Source organism: Mesoplodon bidens (genome assembly GCF_964165515.1).
Source record: "Mesoplodon bidens genome assembly, chromosome: 5".
In the NCBI taxonomy this organism is placed as follows: domain Eukaryota; kingdom Metazoa; phylum Chordata; class Mammalia; order Artiodactyla; family Ziphiidae; genus Mesoplodon; species Mesoplodon bidens.
In genome coordinates, this window is record NC_138161.1 from 67,686,970 (window position 1) to 67,706,267 (window position 19,298).

At 31.7% G+C, this 19,298-nt stretch overlaps 1 protein-coding gene across 6 annotated transcripts in view; it reads left to right on the plus strand.

Moving 5' to 3' along the window:
• STXBP5L (syntaxin binding protein 5L) overlaps nt 1-19,298 on the plus strand; it is a 380,840-nt gene that overhangs the window by 122,915 nt on the left and 238,627 nt on the right. For all 6 annotated transcript variants that reach the window (XM_081235109.1, XM_081235110.1, XM_081235106.1 and 3 more), the window contains exons 6-7: nt 7,218-7,352; nt 13,545-13,608. In XM_081235109.1, coding sequence (XP_081091235.1) covers nt 7,218-7,352; nt 13,545-13,608 — 199 coding nt within the window. The remainder of the gene's footprint in view (nt 1-7,217; nt 7,353-13,544; nt 13,609-19,298) is intronic.

Sequence of the window (19,298 nt, forward strand, 5' to 3'; positions counted from 1 at the left end):
AATATTGCTAAATGGTCTTTCCTGTTTTTTTTTCTTGTCAGTTTTGCTGGAGATTTTTCAGTTTTATTGAACTTTTCAAGGAAACTGCTTTTTGTTTCATTGATTATTTCCATTGCTTTACTGTTTTCAATTTCATTAATTTCTGCTCTTTATTGTTATTATTTTTTTGTCTACTTGGTTTGGATTTATTTTGCTCTTGTTTCTCTAGGTTCTTGAGGGTGGGAACTTAGACATTGATTCGAAACTTTTTCTTTTCTCTAATGTAAGTATTTAGTGCTATAAATTCCCTTTTGGCATTGCTTTAGGAAAAGTTTCAAATCAATGTCTTAAGCGCCCACATATTTTGATTTATTGTATTTCCAGTGTCATTCAGTTCAGTGTATTTTTTGAATTCCCTTGTGATGACTTCTTAGGCCCATGGATTAGAAGTGTGTTGCTTAATTCTAAGTATTTGGAGATTTTTCTCCTATTATCTTTCTTTTATTGATTTCTAGTTTGATTCCATTGTGTTTAGAGAACACATTGTATATGATCTGAATTATTTTAAATTTACTGAGGTTTGTTTTTTAGCCCAGGATGTCATCTGTCTTAGTATATGTTTTATGGCTGCTAGGAAAGAATGTCTATTTTGTTGTTGTTTAGCAGATTATTCTATAAATGTTGATTAGTTTCTGTTGGCTGATGGTTGTGTTGAGTTCTTCTGTATCCTTACTGATTTGCTAGAGACAGGTGTTGAAATCTGCTAGCATCATGGAGTCTCTCTTTTTCTTTTCAGTTTTATCAGTTTTTGCTTCATGTATTTTGCAACTTGTTGTTTGGTGCATACACATTTGGGATTGCTCTGTCTTCTTGGTGGACTGACCGTTTATCTTTACATAATGTCTTTCTCTGTCTCTGGTTATCTGAACTCTTTTTTTATCTGAACTCTTTTTTATCTGATATTAATATAACCTCTTCTGCTTTCTTTTGATTAATGTTTGCATGATATATCTTGTCCTTCTTGTTACTTTCAGCTTTTCCATGTCAATATAATTGAAGTAAGTTTCTTGTAGACAGTGTATAGTTTGGTTATGTTTTTAAATTCACTCTGTCAATCTGTGTATTTTAATTGGTGTTTACATTTTCTGTAATTATTGATATCTCAGGACTTAAGATCTCATTTTATTTTTTGTTGCCTGCTTGATCTCTCTATTTTTCACCTACTTGGTATTTTTTTTCTTGCCATCCTGTTTTTAATTGAACATTTATTAGAATTTCATTTTGATTTATCTTTATTTTTTAGTGTCTTTTTGTATCACTTCACTTCTTTAGAGGTTGCTGTAGACATTTCATTATATATAAACAATTTACCACCGTCTTTTGCTATTACATTTTCCCAGTTTGAATGAAGTATAAAGACCTTTTCTTTTTTATTTCCCTCATTAATAATAAATTTTCCTCTCTATATTTAGAACCAAATCAGACTGTGTTATAATTTTTCCTTCAACTGTCAAACATAATTTAGGAAATTATGAGAAGGAAAATATATTGTATTTACCCATAGTTTTACTTTTTGTTTTTTATTCACACTTGATACTCAAATATTCCTTTTTAAAAAAAATCATTCCTTTTTGTTTAGTAAACTTCCTTTAACCATTCTCTTAGAGTTGATCTTTTAGTGACAGATTCTTGGCTTTCCTTCATCTAATAAAAGCAGAAATATATTTGGCATGTATAGAATTCTGGGTTGACAGTTCTTTTCTTTAAGCCCTTGAGTAATGTTCTACTTCCTTTTGGCCCCCTGTTTTCTGATGAGAAATCTGCTATCATCGGAATTTTTCCCCTGTAGTTAAAGTGTTGTTGCTCTCTTGCCACATTCAAGATTTTTTTCTTTTCCTTTTTAGTTTTCAGATATTTGGTTGTGATCTGTCTTGGTTTTATTTCTTTGGGTTTACTTCTTTGAGTTTATCCTTTTATTTCTTTGGGTTTATCCTTTTGGGTTTTTTCAGCTTCTTGAATCCTTGGTTAATTAAAGCCCATTAAGACAATGAATGAAATAGGAATTATTCTCTGAGAATGTTCTTTTTCTTGTATGGCCATCACATGCTCTTTCATTTCATGAAGTTTTTTCAGCTTCTTGAATTCTTGGTTAATTAAAGCCCATTAAGAAATGAATGAAATTTAACTAAAATTTCACTACCTATTTAATTTTATCTCTTGTATTATAATTCAGCTAGGTATAGGTTATCTAAAATTATCAGATTCTTTTTCATAAAGAAAATTTAATTCCTTATTTTTGCTTTTTATATGATTTGAGTTTTTCCACTAAAACTCTTAAATATCAGCCTTTGACTTAAGATGCTGAGGAAATCTTAGGGTAGCTATCTGTCCCTTTCCCTAGCTGTTGTTGTGCTTCACCTTAGCATCATTATTATAACCATCATTAGCTGTTTGGGGGTTACTACATAGCTTTATCCCTACTACTAACTTAGTAATTTAGGTTCTTATCCTAAAACTTGAAGAGTAAGTAAGCAGCAGTCATTCAGCCACAGAACTACATTTCTTAAAATGTAGTTCATGAATTATTTGTATCAGAATCACCTAGAGAAGGGCTTCCTAAACTTTCATGTGTGTGTGACTCACCTGGGGGTTCTTCATAAAATTCTGGGATTGGGCCTGAGATTCTGAATTTCTACTAAGCTTCCAGGTAACATCCATGCTGCTGGTCTATGGACTTCATTTTGAATAGCAAAATATTTGTTCAAATATCAGTCATATGTTCCATCCCAAGTCCAAGGAGTCAGAGTTTGTGTGACTAGAATCTGGGATATGCATTTTAATGAGATATTTATCTATACTAAAAATTTAAGGTTGTTGTTATAATTTAGTAGTTCTTAACTGTGGTTGTGTATCAAAACCACCCAGAAAGAGTTTTAAAACAGTAGTCCTAGATATTACTCCAAAACTACTTAATCGTCATCTCTGGTTTGTATTTTTAATATGCAGAATCACATACCTGATTCTGAGTATAACCAGGTTGTAAAGAATGATTATAAATATTATAGAAGGGACTGGAGCCAGAGTCATCATGCCCGGTACTAGAAGTTTCACCTGGAATCCAGACAAAAAATAAGATTAAAATTGAACTCTGTTAGAACTTAGTGGGGGGGAAAGTTTCCAAACTGAAATCTTCCACTAAATTTTATACAGCATAATTTTTGTAATTTTAAGCCATTTTCCTTTTTACAGTATATTTTTGGCTTGTGTATTGACAGTGTTTCTCAAAATAGGATTTATGGGCATAGTCTTGGGGTTGTGAATTATCCACAGTAATTTATAATCAGACTAATGGAAATATTCTGAATGATTTGAATAAACCCTCTTATGAAAAATACTGCCATACAATTTCAATATGTGAAGTTATATTTGCATTTGTGGTTGTGTTGGCACCAAGTAGTATTATTTTAATTGTTATGGGTTAATAAAAAATTGGACTATGCACATGTATTATATATTCATGCCAAATGATTATAAAATTATGTGATGGTATACTGTGGAACAGAATTCAAAGGTATTCAAGTAGAGGCAAGTGGTGAAAGAGAAACAGAGTAAGTGGTGAAAGAGAGACAGAGTAAGTATAGACATAAAAGAACCTGTGGAGTCAGAATCATATCCATATTGTGAGATTGTTTTATTTTTGTAGAAAAAAATTCATATGCATGTATATTAATTGTCATTTGAATTCTAGTTTTAGTTTTATTTGTATTTAATTTGTTTTTTTTGTATATATGAGTCGTAAGTATGAGGAATTTCTTATTTTTATATATAAGTTAAAGAAGTTATAAAAGTAAGTCAAAGTGAGGATCAGCAAAAAATTTTTTAAAGATCTGTATATTATTCAAGCTTGAGAAACATGTATTTTGTTTATTTAATATGCTTATGTAACAAATATATCAAATTACAGAGTCCTTTGGCCCAATTCAAATACCGTACAGTTTTCTACCTTATCTTTCCTTGATTTCCCTTACTTGAATTAATCCCTTCCTCCTTTGAACTCTTTATAGCAATTAACACATTTTACTTTTATTTTTCTTACTTGTCAACTTGTCTTACCTCTCCTGTTAGATGTTATATTTTTTTTAAGGAAAAAGATTAGGTATGTTGTAATCAAGGGCAGTACTTTTTATAAAGAATTATTCAGTGAAGCTAGAATAAATGGATGAATGGAAGGAAGATTGACAATGTCTTAGATGATTTACTACAAAAGAATGAGTGAATATGGATATAGGAACACTATTATTTTTCCAAGGCCCACATATAATAGAAAATCCTTCATCTTGCAGGTGGTGGTGGTAGAAATACATTATAAATGAAAGTGTAGCTATTAAGTACAATAAATTAAGTTCTATAAGGATATTGATTAGTCACTTATTATGGTTATCAAACACACAGCACAAGTTTAATCATGCCCTCTCCTTCACCTATGTCAATCATCTTAAGTAAATTACATTACTTTCTTTTTTAATTTTAAGAGTTAATTTGAGCGAAAATCAATTTGAATTGGGCAGTGCCAACAGAAGTGGTTAAGAGTGCTCCACAGATAGCTAGGGGCAAGACTTTTATAGATAAGACATGAAAGCAAAGCAAAGGACTATTGGATTGGCTATAGCTTAAGTAGTTGCTTTATTTAGGAAAGCATAGCTGGCTTTTTGCGAGTGGTTGTCCTTAGGTTTCAGTTTCTCTTTTTTCCTTGCAGTTTTATTGAGATAAAATGGACATACGGCACTGTATAACTTTAAGGTATACAGCATAATGACTTGACTTACATACATCATGAAGTGATTATAACAATAAGAAGAGTGAACATCCATAATTTCATATAGATACTAAATAAAAGAAAAAATATAATTGACCTACAACCCAATGTTAGTTCCAGGTGCACAACATAGTGATTTGATATTTCTATATATAATGATCACCACGATAAGTTTAGGTATCATCTGTCACCATACAGAGATATTACATTGTTGACTATATTTACCATGCTATACTTTTCATCCCTATGACTCATTTGTTTTGTAACTAGAAGTTTGTACCTCTTAATTTTCTTCACCTATTTCACTCATCCTCCCATCTCCCTCCCCTCTGGCAACCACCTGTTTGTTCACTGTATCTATAACTCTGTTTCTGTTTTGTTATGTTTATTTGTTTTGTTTTTTAGATACCACATATAAGTGAAATCATATAATAGTTGTATTTCTGTCTGACTTATTTCACTTAGCAAAAGTCCATCCATGTTGACACAAATGGCAAGATTTCATCCATTTTATAGCTGAGTAATATTCCATTGTACATGTATATACCACATGTTCTTTATCCATTCATCTACTGAGACACTTACATTGCTCCTGTATCTTGGCTATTGTCATTAATGCTGCAATGAACATAGGGGTGCATATATCTTTTCAAATTAGTGTTTTTATTGTTTTATTTTTCTACTTTTCAAACTGGGTTCAGATTAATTCTGGGAATCTCTTACTTGTTTAACCATGACCCATCAGTTAGACTTTGGACATAAGATGAAACCCTTTTGTCATAAAGGGTCTAGTTTCTTATCAATAAGAATGAGGAATACAGTAGTGTTGGTTCAAGGAATATTTATATTTCTGTTTGGATCTTCATGTATTCCTCTGTTCTTGTACATACTGTAAAGTCTGTCTATATTGGAATTTTGCTGCTTGCTTCAGGTCTCATTACTGAAACCTGGCATTTCATAGACTTTTCTTCTTAACCTTATAAATGACCATGTAATATTTAAGTTTGCTCCTTTTCTACCTGAACTCTTGTATTTGTGTCTACTTTAATGGGATTGGTGTTTTTTCTACTCTCCCAGTATTCAGAAAGGGTGATCATAAGTCCCTTTTAAAATGAGCTTCATCTTTCTACATGGATTGAATTGAAAATTGATTGTTCATTGCCTAGAAACATGACTATCAAGTTATTTTCTGTGGACCATTATTGAATATCTCTTGGCAACAGCAATTCTAGACTTTAGGTTTTAATCAAAATTGTCCAATGTCATATATGTTATACTTTAATTAGATTGTTAGTTGACTCTGTAAATGTGTATGTAATAACAAGGCTTCTAGTTTTTTGGATTGTAGTGTGCAAGGTGCCTTCAACAGAATACTTTTGAATAGATAAAGTTTGGTGTAGAGAAAGTCAGTGAACCAGATTGAAAATATAAATTTGACATACTGCATGTTCACTCTTATATAAAGAGGTACAAGATGGAATCCTTTTTGGAATTTACCATTCACTTTCCTTTTTTTTTCCATAGTTGTGTGTCTGCTTGGTGTCAGAATTCTGTTTTGCTCTGCTAACAATTTACCCGCTCCTTTTCTAAATAAATTCTAGGAAATATTATGATTTAATAACAAGTTCTGATAAGGAATAACTGTGAACTTATCCCCCTATGTCTTTTTAAGAGTGGTTAAGGAGCCTAAGTAGGCCCAACTAGAAAAAGTGATGATGCTGTGGATAGAAGACTCTGATAAATTCCCAAATTTCATATATAGGAGTCATGGTTGCTTTGGCTATGGAACAGTTTTCCAGAATTGGTCAGAAAGCCCATTGTGAAGATGAAGGCAGAAAAAAAGAATAAGAGAATAGTATAATGGATCTCTGACCTTATAAGTTTTCTTTATACTACTTAGATGCCAAACATCAGATTAAAAGGAAATAATTCATTGCCTCATGTAGACAAAGCTACAGACTCTCTGACCTCTGAAATTTATGTTTCATATATACCTAATTTTTATTTCAAGTGAAAAAAAGCAAACAGTGTAGCATTGTAGAAATATGGCAATTTTTCAACCAAACAGGAATGGATTTGAATCCTAGTTTTGCCACTTATTAGCTGTCAGTTCTAGGCAAGTAAAAGCAAATATTGTTGTGAAACAGAAATATATATATGTCTTGAAGTGCTATTTTCAGTTAGAAATAATATATATCAATGCCCATGTTAGACACTTATTTAATAATGGTTGTTTTATCATTATTATTTTTAATGATATACTATTGTTATTTATCCTATAAACTCTAATAACTAAGTGCTACTGAGTATATGGTAAATTTTATTGTTTATATAGGTATTGCTGTGTTATAAGCATAAGGAAAATATAATGCTGACCAGATATAAAATTTAGATATTTTAATTGTAATTTTCTTTCTTTCAGAATTACTTACTGTCATCTACCTTTCCAGAGTAAATGGCTCTATGTTGGAACAGAAAGAGGAAATACACATATTGTAAATATTGAATCTTTCATTCTTTCTGGATATGTTATCATGTGGAACAAGGCAATTGAACTGTAAGTTTGAACTTGAATACCACTTTATTTGGATTAAATATATCTTATGGTAATGCAATATGTATACCAAATTGCAGAGTTATTTGAAACATCAATAGCTAATTTATGATGAATTTGAGTGAAAAGTTCATCTAAAATAATTTAAAACTCTAAAGGCTTTTAAAAATAGATATTGTAGTATTAATATATGCTAATTTTAGACTTCCCAAATACTGTAAATAATTAAGGGTTATTATGTATGCAAAATTTGATGATAAAATATTAAAGCTTATTATAAAACTTATACATGAAAATCATCTCATTTCTTTATAGTCAACCTTAGTATAGCCACTTCCAGTGGGAGTGGCAAGTGGATTATGACCACATTTAGCTTTATAAAAATAATCATGATAAGTTCACATATTTTTAAATGCAGGTAGCTTATTCTTCACTTGCCTCATTAACATATTGTTCTGAGTTCCAAGAAGAATCAGTTCATCAGTATCTTTCATGTTGTGATGTATACTGCTCTTTGGGTATGTGGCTGGTGGCAATTACCACTTTCATTTGGCACTGATATTTACGTTTCTACACATGTGAAATGTGAAATCCCTCAAATGTGAAACTTCATGGAATTCCAAGCCATCTTTTGTAGCATATACAGAGACAATTCTCCTGGTCAGTGTGTTAATTGGAAAAACAATTTTTCTTTAATGAATGTTTGTGCTCTGTACATATTAGGTCCTTAATAAGGTACGTTTGACTTGAGGTTGACTCATTCTCTCTCTTACATATATATACATTCTAAATTACATAATTATTTTTCTCTAAAACTCTGATTAAAACAGCCTATTTTCATGAAACTTGACCTGTGGTCTTTAAAATAAATCTACTATTCCCTATTCCCAATGTTTCAATGTACATGTATATTACTTGATAGGGAAGGTTGTTACTAGTTATATTCTTATTACAATATTCCTCTCGTATTATGTCCTAATGAGTTTTTTTAATTAATGATAACTCTTCCTCATTAGATTAAGAACTGCTCCAGGGCAGAATCCTTTGTTCATTGCTCTATTTTTCTTCATATTTGGCTTATTTTGGTGCTTTCCACAGAGTGGCTACTAAATAACTAATGACAGTGAAAATTAGTATGATAAATAGATACAAGTGCTGTTGACTTACAGCTTTCATTTATAATTATAATTGGTATGAGCTATTTTGCTCATATATATTTTAATATTCTATGTGTATATTTTTAAAAACATTTGTCCGTTAGACAATTATGTGTCTCCCAAAAAGTTATCTATTTTTTCAGCTATTTGGGAAAGGCTTTTCCCCCTATAATCTTAGTTCTATAAAAGCCTTAAATAGGGCTGAACTTAATATTTGTTTTCATAATATTGTTTTGGGCTATTGATAAAGTAAACTTGAGAGATCAAATATAGAGATTTTATATAAATTTAATATTAGTACAGATAGTAATAGGTGTATCATTTGTGGTCAGTTCAATGCTGATAAAGTAATTAAGAAGAGTTTTTTATTTAAACAGATGAAATATTTCACCACACTTGCAATGTTGTTTCTATATTCATTTGCTTAACAAATCCTTTTCATAGTTCAGATTAATACTACCTGAACTATGACTTACACCCTATATGCATTTACATAGTCCATACTTTATGATTTCAAAACTAATGAAGATTTTAAAATGTATATTATAAAGGAGGGTAAAATTAGGAGAAATTAAAGAAATAAAATAAGGCATTTTATTTTTTAATATGTTCTTATGCATGCGATTCTGAATAGAATCTCCCATTTATATAAATCCGGTGTTTTATAGAGTTGTACGTGCCTCTGAAAATGACTTTGAAATATCCTCAATAAATCATTAGTAGCCACCTTATCTTCTGACTGTTTCTTGCTTTATTTAGACCAGATTTCCAAAAGTCTTTTCCATGAAATTATAGTCCCACTGTGACAGATATAATTTTAAATGCCAACTTCCAGTCTCCCTGAGCAGTCAGTCTTTTAATTGCTCTCTACCTCTTGAGATACATTAAAAAATTCATGCCACTTATTAATATGTGTTAAGGGTATGGGACAATAATAAAATACGTATTTAATTAAGAAGAATCATTTTATAATTAGAAATTTAAACAGTACATGTTTTAAGTATGAGAAATGCAGAATTATCTTTGAGCTATATGAGATTATTTCTATTTTAAGTTCTTACTTGAAATACTTTTCATTCAATGTTTGTTATTTTTTTAGCTTGTTTGTATTTTTAGTGAAGTCTCCTAATTGTAATTGTAGGCAGTTCCCATAATTATAAATAGTTTGTGTTCCCATAATGTGTATACTGGTTATTGGGAAACTGGAAACCATTTTTGTGATGTTTGTCGAAACGGTAATGTTTGTAGAATACCTTATAAAATAGTAGTATAGAGCAAAACTGACATTAAAAAATTTTATATGGGAAAATATGTTCCAGGTTATAGCACAGAAATAGCTGTTTCTGAAGGACAGCCCTAGCTTTAAAAGAAAAAAAATAACCATTTTTTTCTACATGTGATTAAAAATTTGAGCATGAAATTTAGAACTAAATCATAGATGTAAGGCATACAGTCTTCAAATATATTTATTGAGCACTATGATATGCTAGCTCCTGGAAACAAGTATAAACTGGGAAGACATGGTTTCTCTCCTCTCGGGATTCCAGTGTAATAAAGGTGAGATTAAGTAAAAAGGCAATTACAATATATTGGAAATATAAAGTGAAACTTCTATAAGAAGGATACCTAATATAGCCATGAAGTCTCAGAGAAGTATCTGTGAAGGAAGTTACATCCATGAGATCTGAAGGATGAGTTTCAGTTAGGTGAGTGGAGAATTGGAGGAGAGGGCTTCCAGGAAGAGGGAACAGAGTTTTAAAGGATAGAATGTGAGAGTTTTTGTTCCATGCACAGAAATTTAAAGTAGTTTAGTTGGTTGGAAAGGCTGGGGGAAAGGATGGCAAGAGATAAGGTTGAGAAGATAATAAAAATATATAGTATGAAAGGCTTGTAAGCCAGTTTGAGCATTTAGACTTTATCTAAGGTCGGGAGCTAGATTTTGAAGAGTTTTAAGCAAAGAATTGACTTAACCAAATTTGCATTTAGGAAGTCCATTCTGAATGCAGGTGTGGAGAAATTGAAAAGAGAAAAGACTATATTCTTGGTAAAAATTAGGGTGGATTTAGGAGTGAAGATAAGCTGACATATTAAAGAAATAGTTAGAAGATAGAAGAGGCAATACTTAGGTATTGTGGGAAGATGTAAGAATAATATATTAAGAATTAAGAGTGACCCTAAGTGTTTGTCCTGAGTAACTGTGTTGATAAGGGTGCCATTTAGTGAAAGAATGCAGGAGATTGAGTAGGTTGGAAGTAAAATAATGAGTTCAATTTTAGGTAGGTTGAGTTGTATGTGTTTTCAAGTTATTCAAATGGAATTGGTATGGGAGAATGGTAGGATGTGGGATATATGGATCTGAACCTAATGAGATCAGAATTTACATGGTCATTGAAACTATAAGAATATTTGAGATTGTGCATGAAAAGTGTATATAAATGAGGTAGCAAACTTGTAGACAGTGAACCAATTCTGACTCACAGATATGCTTTGTTTGCCCATCAGAGTATTTAAATATATTCTGAATTTATTAGTTTCCAATATTTAAGAACTGGTAGAGTAGAGATAAAAATTTGGATTTCCAGCTTTTCATGAAAAAAATTCCTGATGAAACAATCCCAGTCCAGTATTCTTGCATGGAAGTCAGTAATCAACAGGAACTAACGACTTTCCTTTTGTAGGTGGGTAATGTGCTATCCAGTTTGGCACAGTTCTTATTCAGCCTGTTGAACTCATTTGCAATACCTGCCTGGCCCCTGTGGGCTCTTGAATTCATGACCATGTATAATATGGGAATACATTGCAGTCTAGGACAAAATACAAAGGAATACCAGTATTTAAGATAAGGGAAGAGAAAGTCCACAAAGAAAACTATCGAGAAGCCATTCTGGTGAATGGGAGGGAGAGAAATAAATAGGGATATTAGAAAAATTGTTTAGATGACTATCCCATGAATTTAATTTCATTGATAATTCTATCTAAAGTAACTTTTATGGGATTTATAGAATCCAGAGTACACAGTTGCTTTTTAAAGTCAATTTCTAATGGCCGTAAATTTTGCAAGTAATGCTTGGTAGTTTTCGGAAATTTAATGTTAGGGAAAAAGTCAGAAAAAATATCAAAATGTTAACAGTCATATCTAGGCAGTGAAATAATATGAGAGATTTTTCCTCTTAACTTTTGTTATCTTCTGAGTTTCAGGGTTGTTTTTTTTTTACAATTAAAAAGAAGTCTCTTCTATAGTCTGAAAAAGTTATTACAAATAACTGAAGATTAATTGTAGATTTTTTTCCTGAACTTGAGTGTTTTATAGAGTCATAAGCTAAATGGAAGAGTCTTTCATATGGTCTAACTAGTGTTTCTCAAAGTGTATTTCAGTGATTCCCTCAGTAGAGGATCAATGCTAAAGGATTCTATGGACCAAAATTTTGGAAAATGTTGAAGATTTGCAATGGTGATTTGCATTTTATGGCTCTAAGAAGTTCTGTAAAATAACTTTAATATTATTAAATAAAAATATTTTAATTCAAGGTTTCCCAAACTTTTTTTTTTTTGATATGGGACAGTCTTTATGTGAAACACCTTATATATATTCACTAGTTTATCATGGAGTACACTTTGAGTATTTGTTGTTCCAATCAAACCCAAAAGACAGATAGGGTTTTTGGTTTGTTGGATACTATTAGTTACCAAAAGATAATTGAAGGACATTGTCTTTTATCAGAGGCATTTATACTGTAATAAAGCACTGCATTTATATGTGAATAATATATTACATATAAACATAAAAGAACTGCAAAAAACCCTGTAAACGTTTTATGAAGCCTTTTCTTCCCACACATATCCTAGAATGCAAATAGTAACTGTAATTTCTAATTATTCTAATGATTTACAACAATCATAATACATACTATTTATTGAGTACTATGTTTTGGCATTATGTTAGATGCTATATGTATATTTTAACCCTCACAATTATTCAGTAGGTACACTGCTATCATCTCCATTTTCAAGTGAGAAAATTTAGGATAAAGCTACTACAAAATATCTAAAAAATATGTCTTTATTTTTCTGAGTTACTCTAGGGAGTCAGTATCTAGGGAACCTGGAGTTACTTAATTTGTCACTTCTGTCTAAGTCCAAAGAGTTTCTAAAATTTAAGTCTTCATTATTGTTTTATGCAGAATATTTGATTATTTTCATGTGTGCTTAAGAAGTAAATTATAAATATGTCAATATACTTATACTAGGGTTAATCTGCCACAATTAGGTCATTGAAGAAAGGATTTGGAAAAATGAGCAATAATAAATCTATATCATATCCGTTCATGTCATATTTAACCATGACATATTCATGCTCAATGGTGACATCAGTTAAAGTAGGAAATATAAAAGAAACATGCCAGATATTAGAATAGAATAAATTTAAAGTCAGATTAACAGCGCAAAGATCCCTTTAACAATACGTTCTTACACTATTATTGATTACCCTAGTTAACCAGATAAATGAGACAGAACCAGTGAACTAGGTTTCCCTAGTTGCTCAGTTTTCTGTAAGATGGCTATCACTAGAAAGAGTCTATTTGTAAGTAAAAGGAGTCACTGTACTTTCCTTTAGAAGCAAAATCAGAGATTTCTTTTCAAAGGAAATTTTAAATTTGGTATGTAATTTTCAGTTTGGTTGAAACAGGTTTGCAGCATCAGCCTTGTGGCTGTATAAGTAAAACTTCATTCTCAAATTTTCAGAGAACCAGATCTGGCAACAAACATATAAGCATATAAGATAATAAAGAATCCCATTGTTATGTGGATCTGTGTTCTTAAACCTGGTTTTTTAAAAATAGACCTACTTTAATAGAGTTAGTAGGAGAAAGAAAAGTAGTCTTAAAGAAAAACAACCAAAGACTCAAATCAGTCTAAGCTAAACTCCAGAATATTGGGAGTGTATTCCAGTATAATCTTAATTTCTTTGTTTCAGTCTTTAACGGTAAGGTGTTTTAATGTTTTTTTTTTTAATTACTCTTTTGAATTGATTTAACAGATCCACAAAGACTCATCCAGGTCCAGTTGTACATTTAAGTGATAGCCCAAGAGATGAAGGGAAAGTGAGTATTACAATACCACTATTCTTGAATTTATTTTCCTTATTCTTGAATAAAGGTGTTTCTTACTATTATTTTATACCTAATATCTAGCACAGTGCATTCAGTGTAATCTAAAATTAAAATATGTTGAATGAATGAATGAGCAAATAAATGAATGAACATATTATTTACACTAATAATGGTCCCAAATTGAGTCTTTAGTTTCACTTAAAGTTGATATTTAATTCTAGAATTTTGAGGAAAGCATGTAACATGTAGAACAACTTTAATTTTCAAATATTCAATGCCTGAAGTTAAAAATATTGTCAATATCATTAATGATTGGCCCCTGATATTCAGTAATGGTAATGATAAATGACCAATATTAAATAATCATAGATTAGCTAATCTTAATTTTATAAATAGGTAATAATATAGAAAGTGTTCTGAGATTACAGAAATAATACTTATTTTGATTATTCATAATTTTCCTTTAATTATGAGAAACAAAGTTGATAATGTGAAAATCTCTAGAGTGTCTCTTTCATTATAAATATTATCTCTTCAAGTATATAATTTTTGCTAAGTACTATATAAAACACCTAAATAAATTATTTACTATAGGTTTGGTTCTTTATTTTTAAATGATAGAAACTGAATTAGCCTAATAAATATTGAACCTGAAAGACAAGTCCCCTGATGGTGAGAGAAAGAACATTGAATTTCTTCAAACTGATTCATAAATACAGTGTAATTCCAATCAGGTGTCATTAGAATTTACTTTTTTAATTGAAGTATAGTTGATTTACATTATTATATTAGTTTCAGGTGTACAACATAGTGATTAAGTATGTTTACAGATTATATTCCATTCAAAGTTATTGAAAGATAATGGCTCTAATTCCCTGTGCTATACAATATATCCCTGTTGCTTATCTATTTTATACATAGCAGTTTGTATCTCTTAATCCCATACCCCTAACTTGCCCCTCTGCCCTTCCCGCTCCCATCTGGTAATCACTGGTTTATTCTCTATATCTGTGAATCTGTTTCTGTTTTGCTATACACACTCATTTGTATTATTTTTTAGATTCCAAATATAAGTGATATATATTTTTGTGTTTGTTTGAATAATTTCACTAAGCATAATATTCTCTAGGTCTATCCATGTTGGTGCAAATGGCAGGATTTCATTCCTTTTTATGGCTGAATAATATTTCATTGTGCATATATGTATATATACCACATCATTTTTATCTGTTCATCTGTTCATGGGCACTTGGGTTGCTTCCATATCTTAGCTATTGTAAATAACGCTGCTATGAAGATTGGGGTACGTGTATTTTTTTGAGTTAGTGTTTTCATTTTCTTAAGATATATACCCAGGAGTGGAATTGCTGGATCATATGGTTGTTGTAGTTTTAGTTTTTTGAGAAACCTCCTTACTGTTTTCCATAGTGGCTACACCAATTTACATTCCCACCAACAATGTACAAGAGTTCCATTTTTTCCACCTCCTCTCCAACATTTGTTATTTATGGACTTTTTTTTTAATAGCTTTTAAAAAATTTTATTATTTATTTATTTTTGGCTGCTTTGGGTCTTCATTGCTGTGCATGGGCTTTCTCTAGTCGCGAAGAGCAGGGCCTACTGTTGATTGCAGTGTGTGGGCTTCTCATTGTGGTGACTTCTCTTGTTGCGGGGCACGGGCTCTAGGCGATGGACTTCAGTAGTTGTGGCTCATGGGCTCAGTAGTTGTGGCTCATGGGCTCTAGAGCACAGGCTCAGTAGTTGTGGCACACGGGCTTAGTTGCTCTGCTGCATGTAGGATCTTCCTGGACCAGGGCTCAAACCCGCATCCCCTGCATTGGCAGGCAGATTCTTAACCATTGTGCCACCAGGGAAGCCCTATTTGTGGACTTTTTTTTTTTTTTTTGGCGGTACACGGGCCTCTCACTGTTGTGGCCTCTCCCATTGCGGAGCACAGGCTCCAGACGCACAGGCCCAGCGGCCATGGCTCACGGGCCTAGCCGCTCCACGGCGTGTGGGATCTTCCCGGACTGGGGCACGAACCCGTGTCCCCTGCGTCGGCAGGCGGACTCTCAACCACTGCACCACCAGGGAAGCCCTATTTATGGACTTTTTGATGACAACCATTCTCACAGGTATGAGGTGATATCTCATTGTGGTTTTGATTTGCATTTCTCTGATAATTAGCAATGTCGAGCATAATTAGCAATGTCATGTGCCTGTTGGCCATCTGTAAGTCTTCTTTGGAAAAATGTCTATTCAGGTCTTCTACCCATTTTTTAATCACATTGTTTGTTTTAAAATATTGAGTTGTATGAGCTATTTATATATTTTGAATATCAGCCTCTTGTGAGCCATATCGTTTACAAATATTTTCTCCCATACTATAGGTTGTCTTTTCATTTTGTCAGTGGTTTCCTTAGCTGTTCAAAAGCTTTTAAATTTAATTAGGCACCATTTGTTTATTTTTGCTTTGTTTCTTTTGCCTTAGGAGGCAGATCCAAAAAATATTGCTACAATTTATGTCAAGAGTGTTCTGCCTATGTTTTCTTCCAGGAGTTGTATGGTTTCAGGACTTATATTTAGGTCTTTAATCCATTTTGACTTTATTTGTGTATATGGTGTGAGGAAATGTTCTAATCTCACTGTTCTACATGTAGCTCTCCAGTTTTCTCAGAACCACTTGTTGAAGAGACTGTCTTTTCTCCATTTTATATTTTTACCTTCTTTGCCATAGATTAATTGACCATAGGTACAAGGGTTTACTTCTGGAATCTCTATTCTTTTTCATTGATGTATGTGTCTTGTTTTGTGACAGTACCATACTTTTTCATTACTGTAGCATTGTAGTACCATCTGAAGTCTTGGAGCATGATACCTCCAGCTTTATTCTTTTTTCTCAAGATTACTTTGGCAATTTAGCATTTTTTGTGATTCTATATGAATTTTAGGATATTTGTTCTAGTTCTGTGAAATATGTCTTGGGTATTTTGATAGGGATTGCATTAAATCTGTATATTGCTTTGGGTGTATAGACATTTTAACATAATTAATTTTTCCAATTCAAGAGCACAAGATATCAGTTTCTTAGTATTGTTCTCAGTTTCCTTTATCAATGTTTTAAATTTTTCAGAGTGTAGATATTTTATCTCCTTGATTGTTTATTTCTAGGTATTCTTTTTGATGAGATTTTAAATAGGATTGTGTTTTTACTTTCTCTTTCTGATAGTTCATTGTTAGTGTATAGAAAAGCAATAGATTTCTATATATTGTATCCTGCAATTTTGTTAAATTTGTTTATTCTAACAGTTTTGGGATGGAGACTCTAGGATTTTCTATATAAAGTATCATGTCATCTGCAAATAGTGACAGTTACTATTTCTTCCCTTCCAATTTGAATTCCTTTTAATTCTTTTTCTTGTCTGATTCCTGTGGCTAGGACTTCTAATACTGTGTTAAATAGAAATGGCAAGAGTGGGTATCCTTGTCTTATTCCTGAATTTATAGGAAAGGCTTTCAGCTTCTCACTGTTGAGTATGATGTTTGCTGTGGGTTTGTTATAAAGGGCCTTTATTATGTTGAGGCTAGATCAAAAGCTAAGCCAGAAAACAAGTCTCAACAAATTTAAGAGGATGGAAATTGTACCCAACATTTTTTCAAACCACAACAGTATGAAAGTAGAAATCAATTATAAAGAGAAAAATGGGAAAAGAACAAACATGGAGACTTAACAACATGCTACCAAAATACCAATGGGTCAATGAGTAAATCAGAAAATACCTTGAGACAAATGAAAATTGAAACACCACACTCCAAAATCAGTGGAATACAACAAAAGCAGTTCTAAGAGGGAAGTTTTTAGTGATACAGGCTTTCATAAAGAAACAAGAAAAATCTCAAACAATCTATCCTACCACCTAAAGGAATTATAAAAAGAGAAAGAAACAAAGTCCAAAATTAGTAGAAGGAAAGAAATAATAAAGATCAGAGAGGAAATACATAAAATAGAGATTAAAAAACAATAGAAAAGATCAGTGAAACCAAGAGCTGTTTTTTTGTAAAGATAAACAAAATTGATAATCCTTTAGCCAGGCTCACCAAGAAGAAAAGAGAGATGACCCAAATAAGCAAAATAAGAAATTAGAGAGGAGAAATAACAACCAATACCGCAGAGACACAAAAAAATCATGAGAGAATACTACATACAGAATAATAAGATAATAATACAACAGTTATATGCCAACAAATTGGACAACCTAGATGAAATGGACAAATTTCTAGAAACATACGACCTATCAGGACCGAATCAAGAAGAAACATAATTTGAACAGACCAATCACTAGGAGTGTAGTTGAATTTGTAATTAAAAAAAAAGAAACCTCGCAGCAAAAATGTCTAGGATTGGAGAGCTTCATAGGAAAATTCTGACAAACATATAAAGAAGAACTTATACCTATCATTCCCAAACTATTGCAAAAAAATTGAAGAGGACAGAACACTCCAAAAATCATTCTACTAGTCTAGCACTACCCTGGTACCAAAACCCATAAAAAGACATTACAAAAAAAAGAAAATTACAGGCCAATATCTCTTTTTACATGGATATCCATGTAAAAATCCTTAACAAAATATTAGGAAACGGAATCCAACAGTGTGCAAAAAAGATCATACACTATGATCAAATGGGATTTATTCCAGGAATGCAAGGATGGTTCAACATTTGCAAATCAATTGATGTGATACCAACATTAACAAAAGGAAAAATAAAAATCACTGATCATCTCAATAGATGCATAAAAAAGCATTTGGCAAAATTCAACATCCTTTCATGAAAAAAAACTCTCATCAAAGTGGGTATAGAGAATTTACTTAATTTTTAAAGAATTTACAAGCTGATTTAAAAATTCATAAGGAAAATGAAATGTTTAAGAATAGGCAAAACATTTTTTCAGAATGAATAACATTGTGATATTGGTACAGGGGAATATAAGAAGACCAATAGATCTAAACAGATATTCCAGAAATGGTTCAGGTGTTTGGGAGAATTTTGTATATTTTGAGAAGATGTTTCAGGGTATGATAAACTATTGAATAAATGGCTTTGGCCCATTAGTATCCATTTTGGAAAAAAATGTAAGACCTCTACCTTATACCATTCACAGAAGTAAATTCCAGGTGGAGAAAATACACAAATGTTCAAATAGCAACTCAGAGTTTTAGAAGAAACAGTAAGAAACAGGTTGTTACTGTGGAGTAGGGACCTCCTTAGGAAATCTTTAAGGAATATGCCATAAGAAGACAGTCATGATAAGAGACAGGCAACAAAGTGGGAGACAGTGTTTTCTAGATATATAGCAGGCAAATAATGAATATGCAAAATATATAAAGATCTTTTGCTAAATCCTCATCTTTCATAATAGGAAATCAGTAGATAATGTCTAATTAATAAATCAAGAAATGGCATTATAAATATAATTAGAAACATGAAACTAAGTCTACTAGAAAAGATGATTTTAAGAGTTGAAGGTGTGGTTGCCTCTTACCTCTGAAGGTAAGGGTTTGGCAGTGAGGAGGAACCAGCCTTATTAGTAATCACTAGGGAAATGCAGTATGCTCCTTGTCCCCCTGGCAAAATATTAAAAATTGAAAATATTAATAATATCAGGTAATGGAAAAGGCAT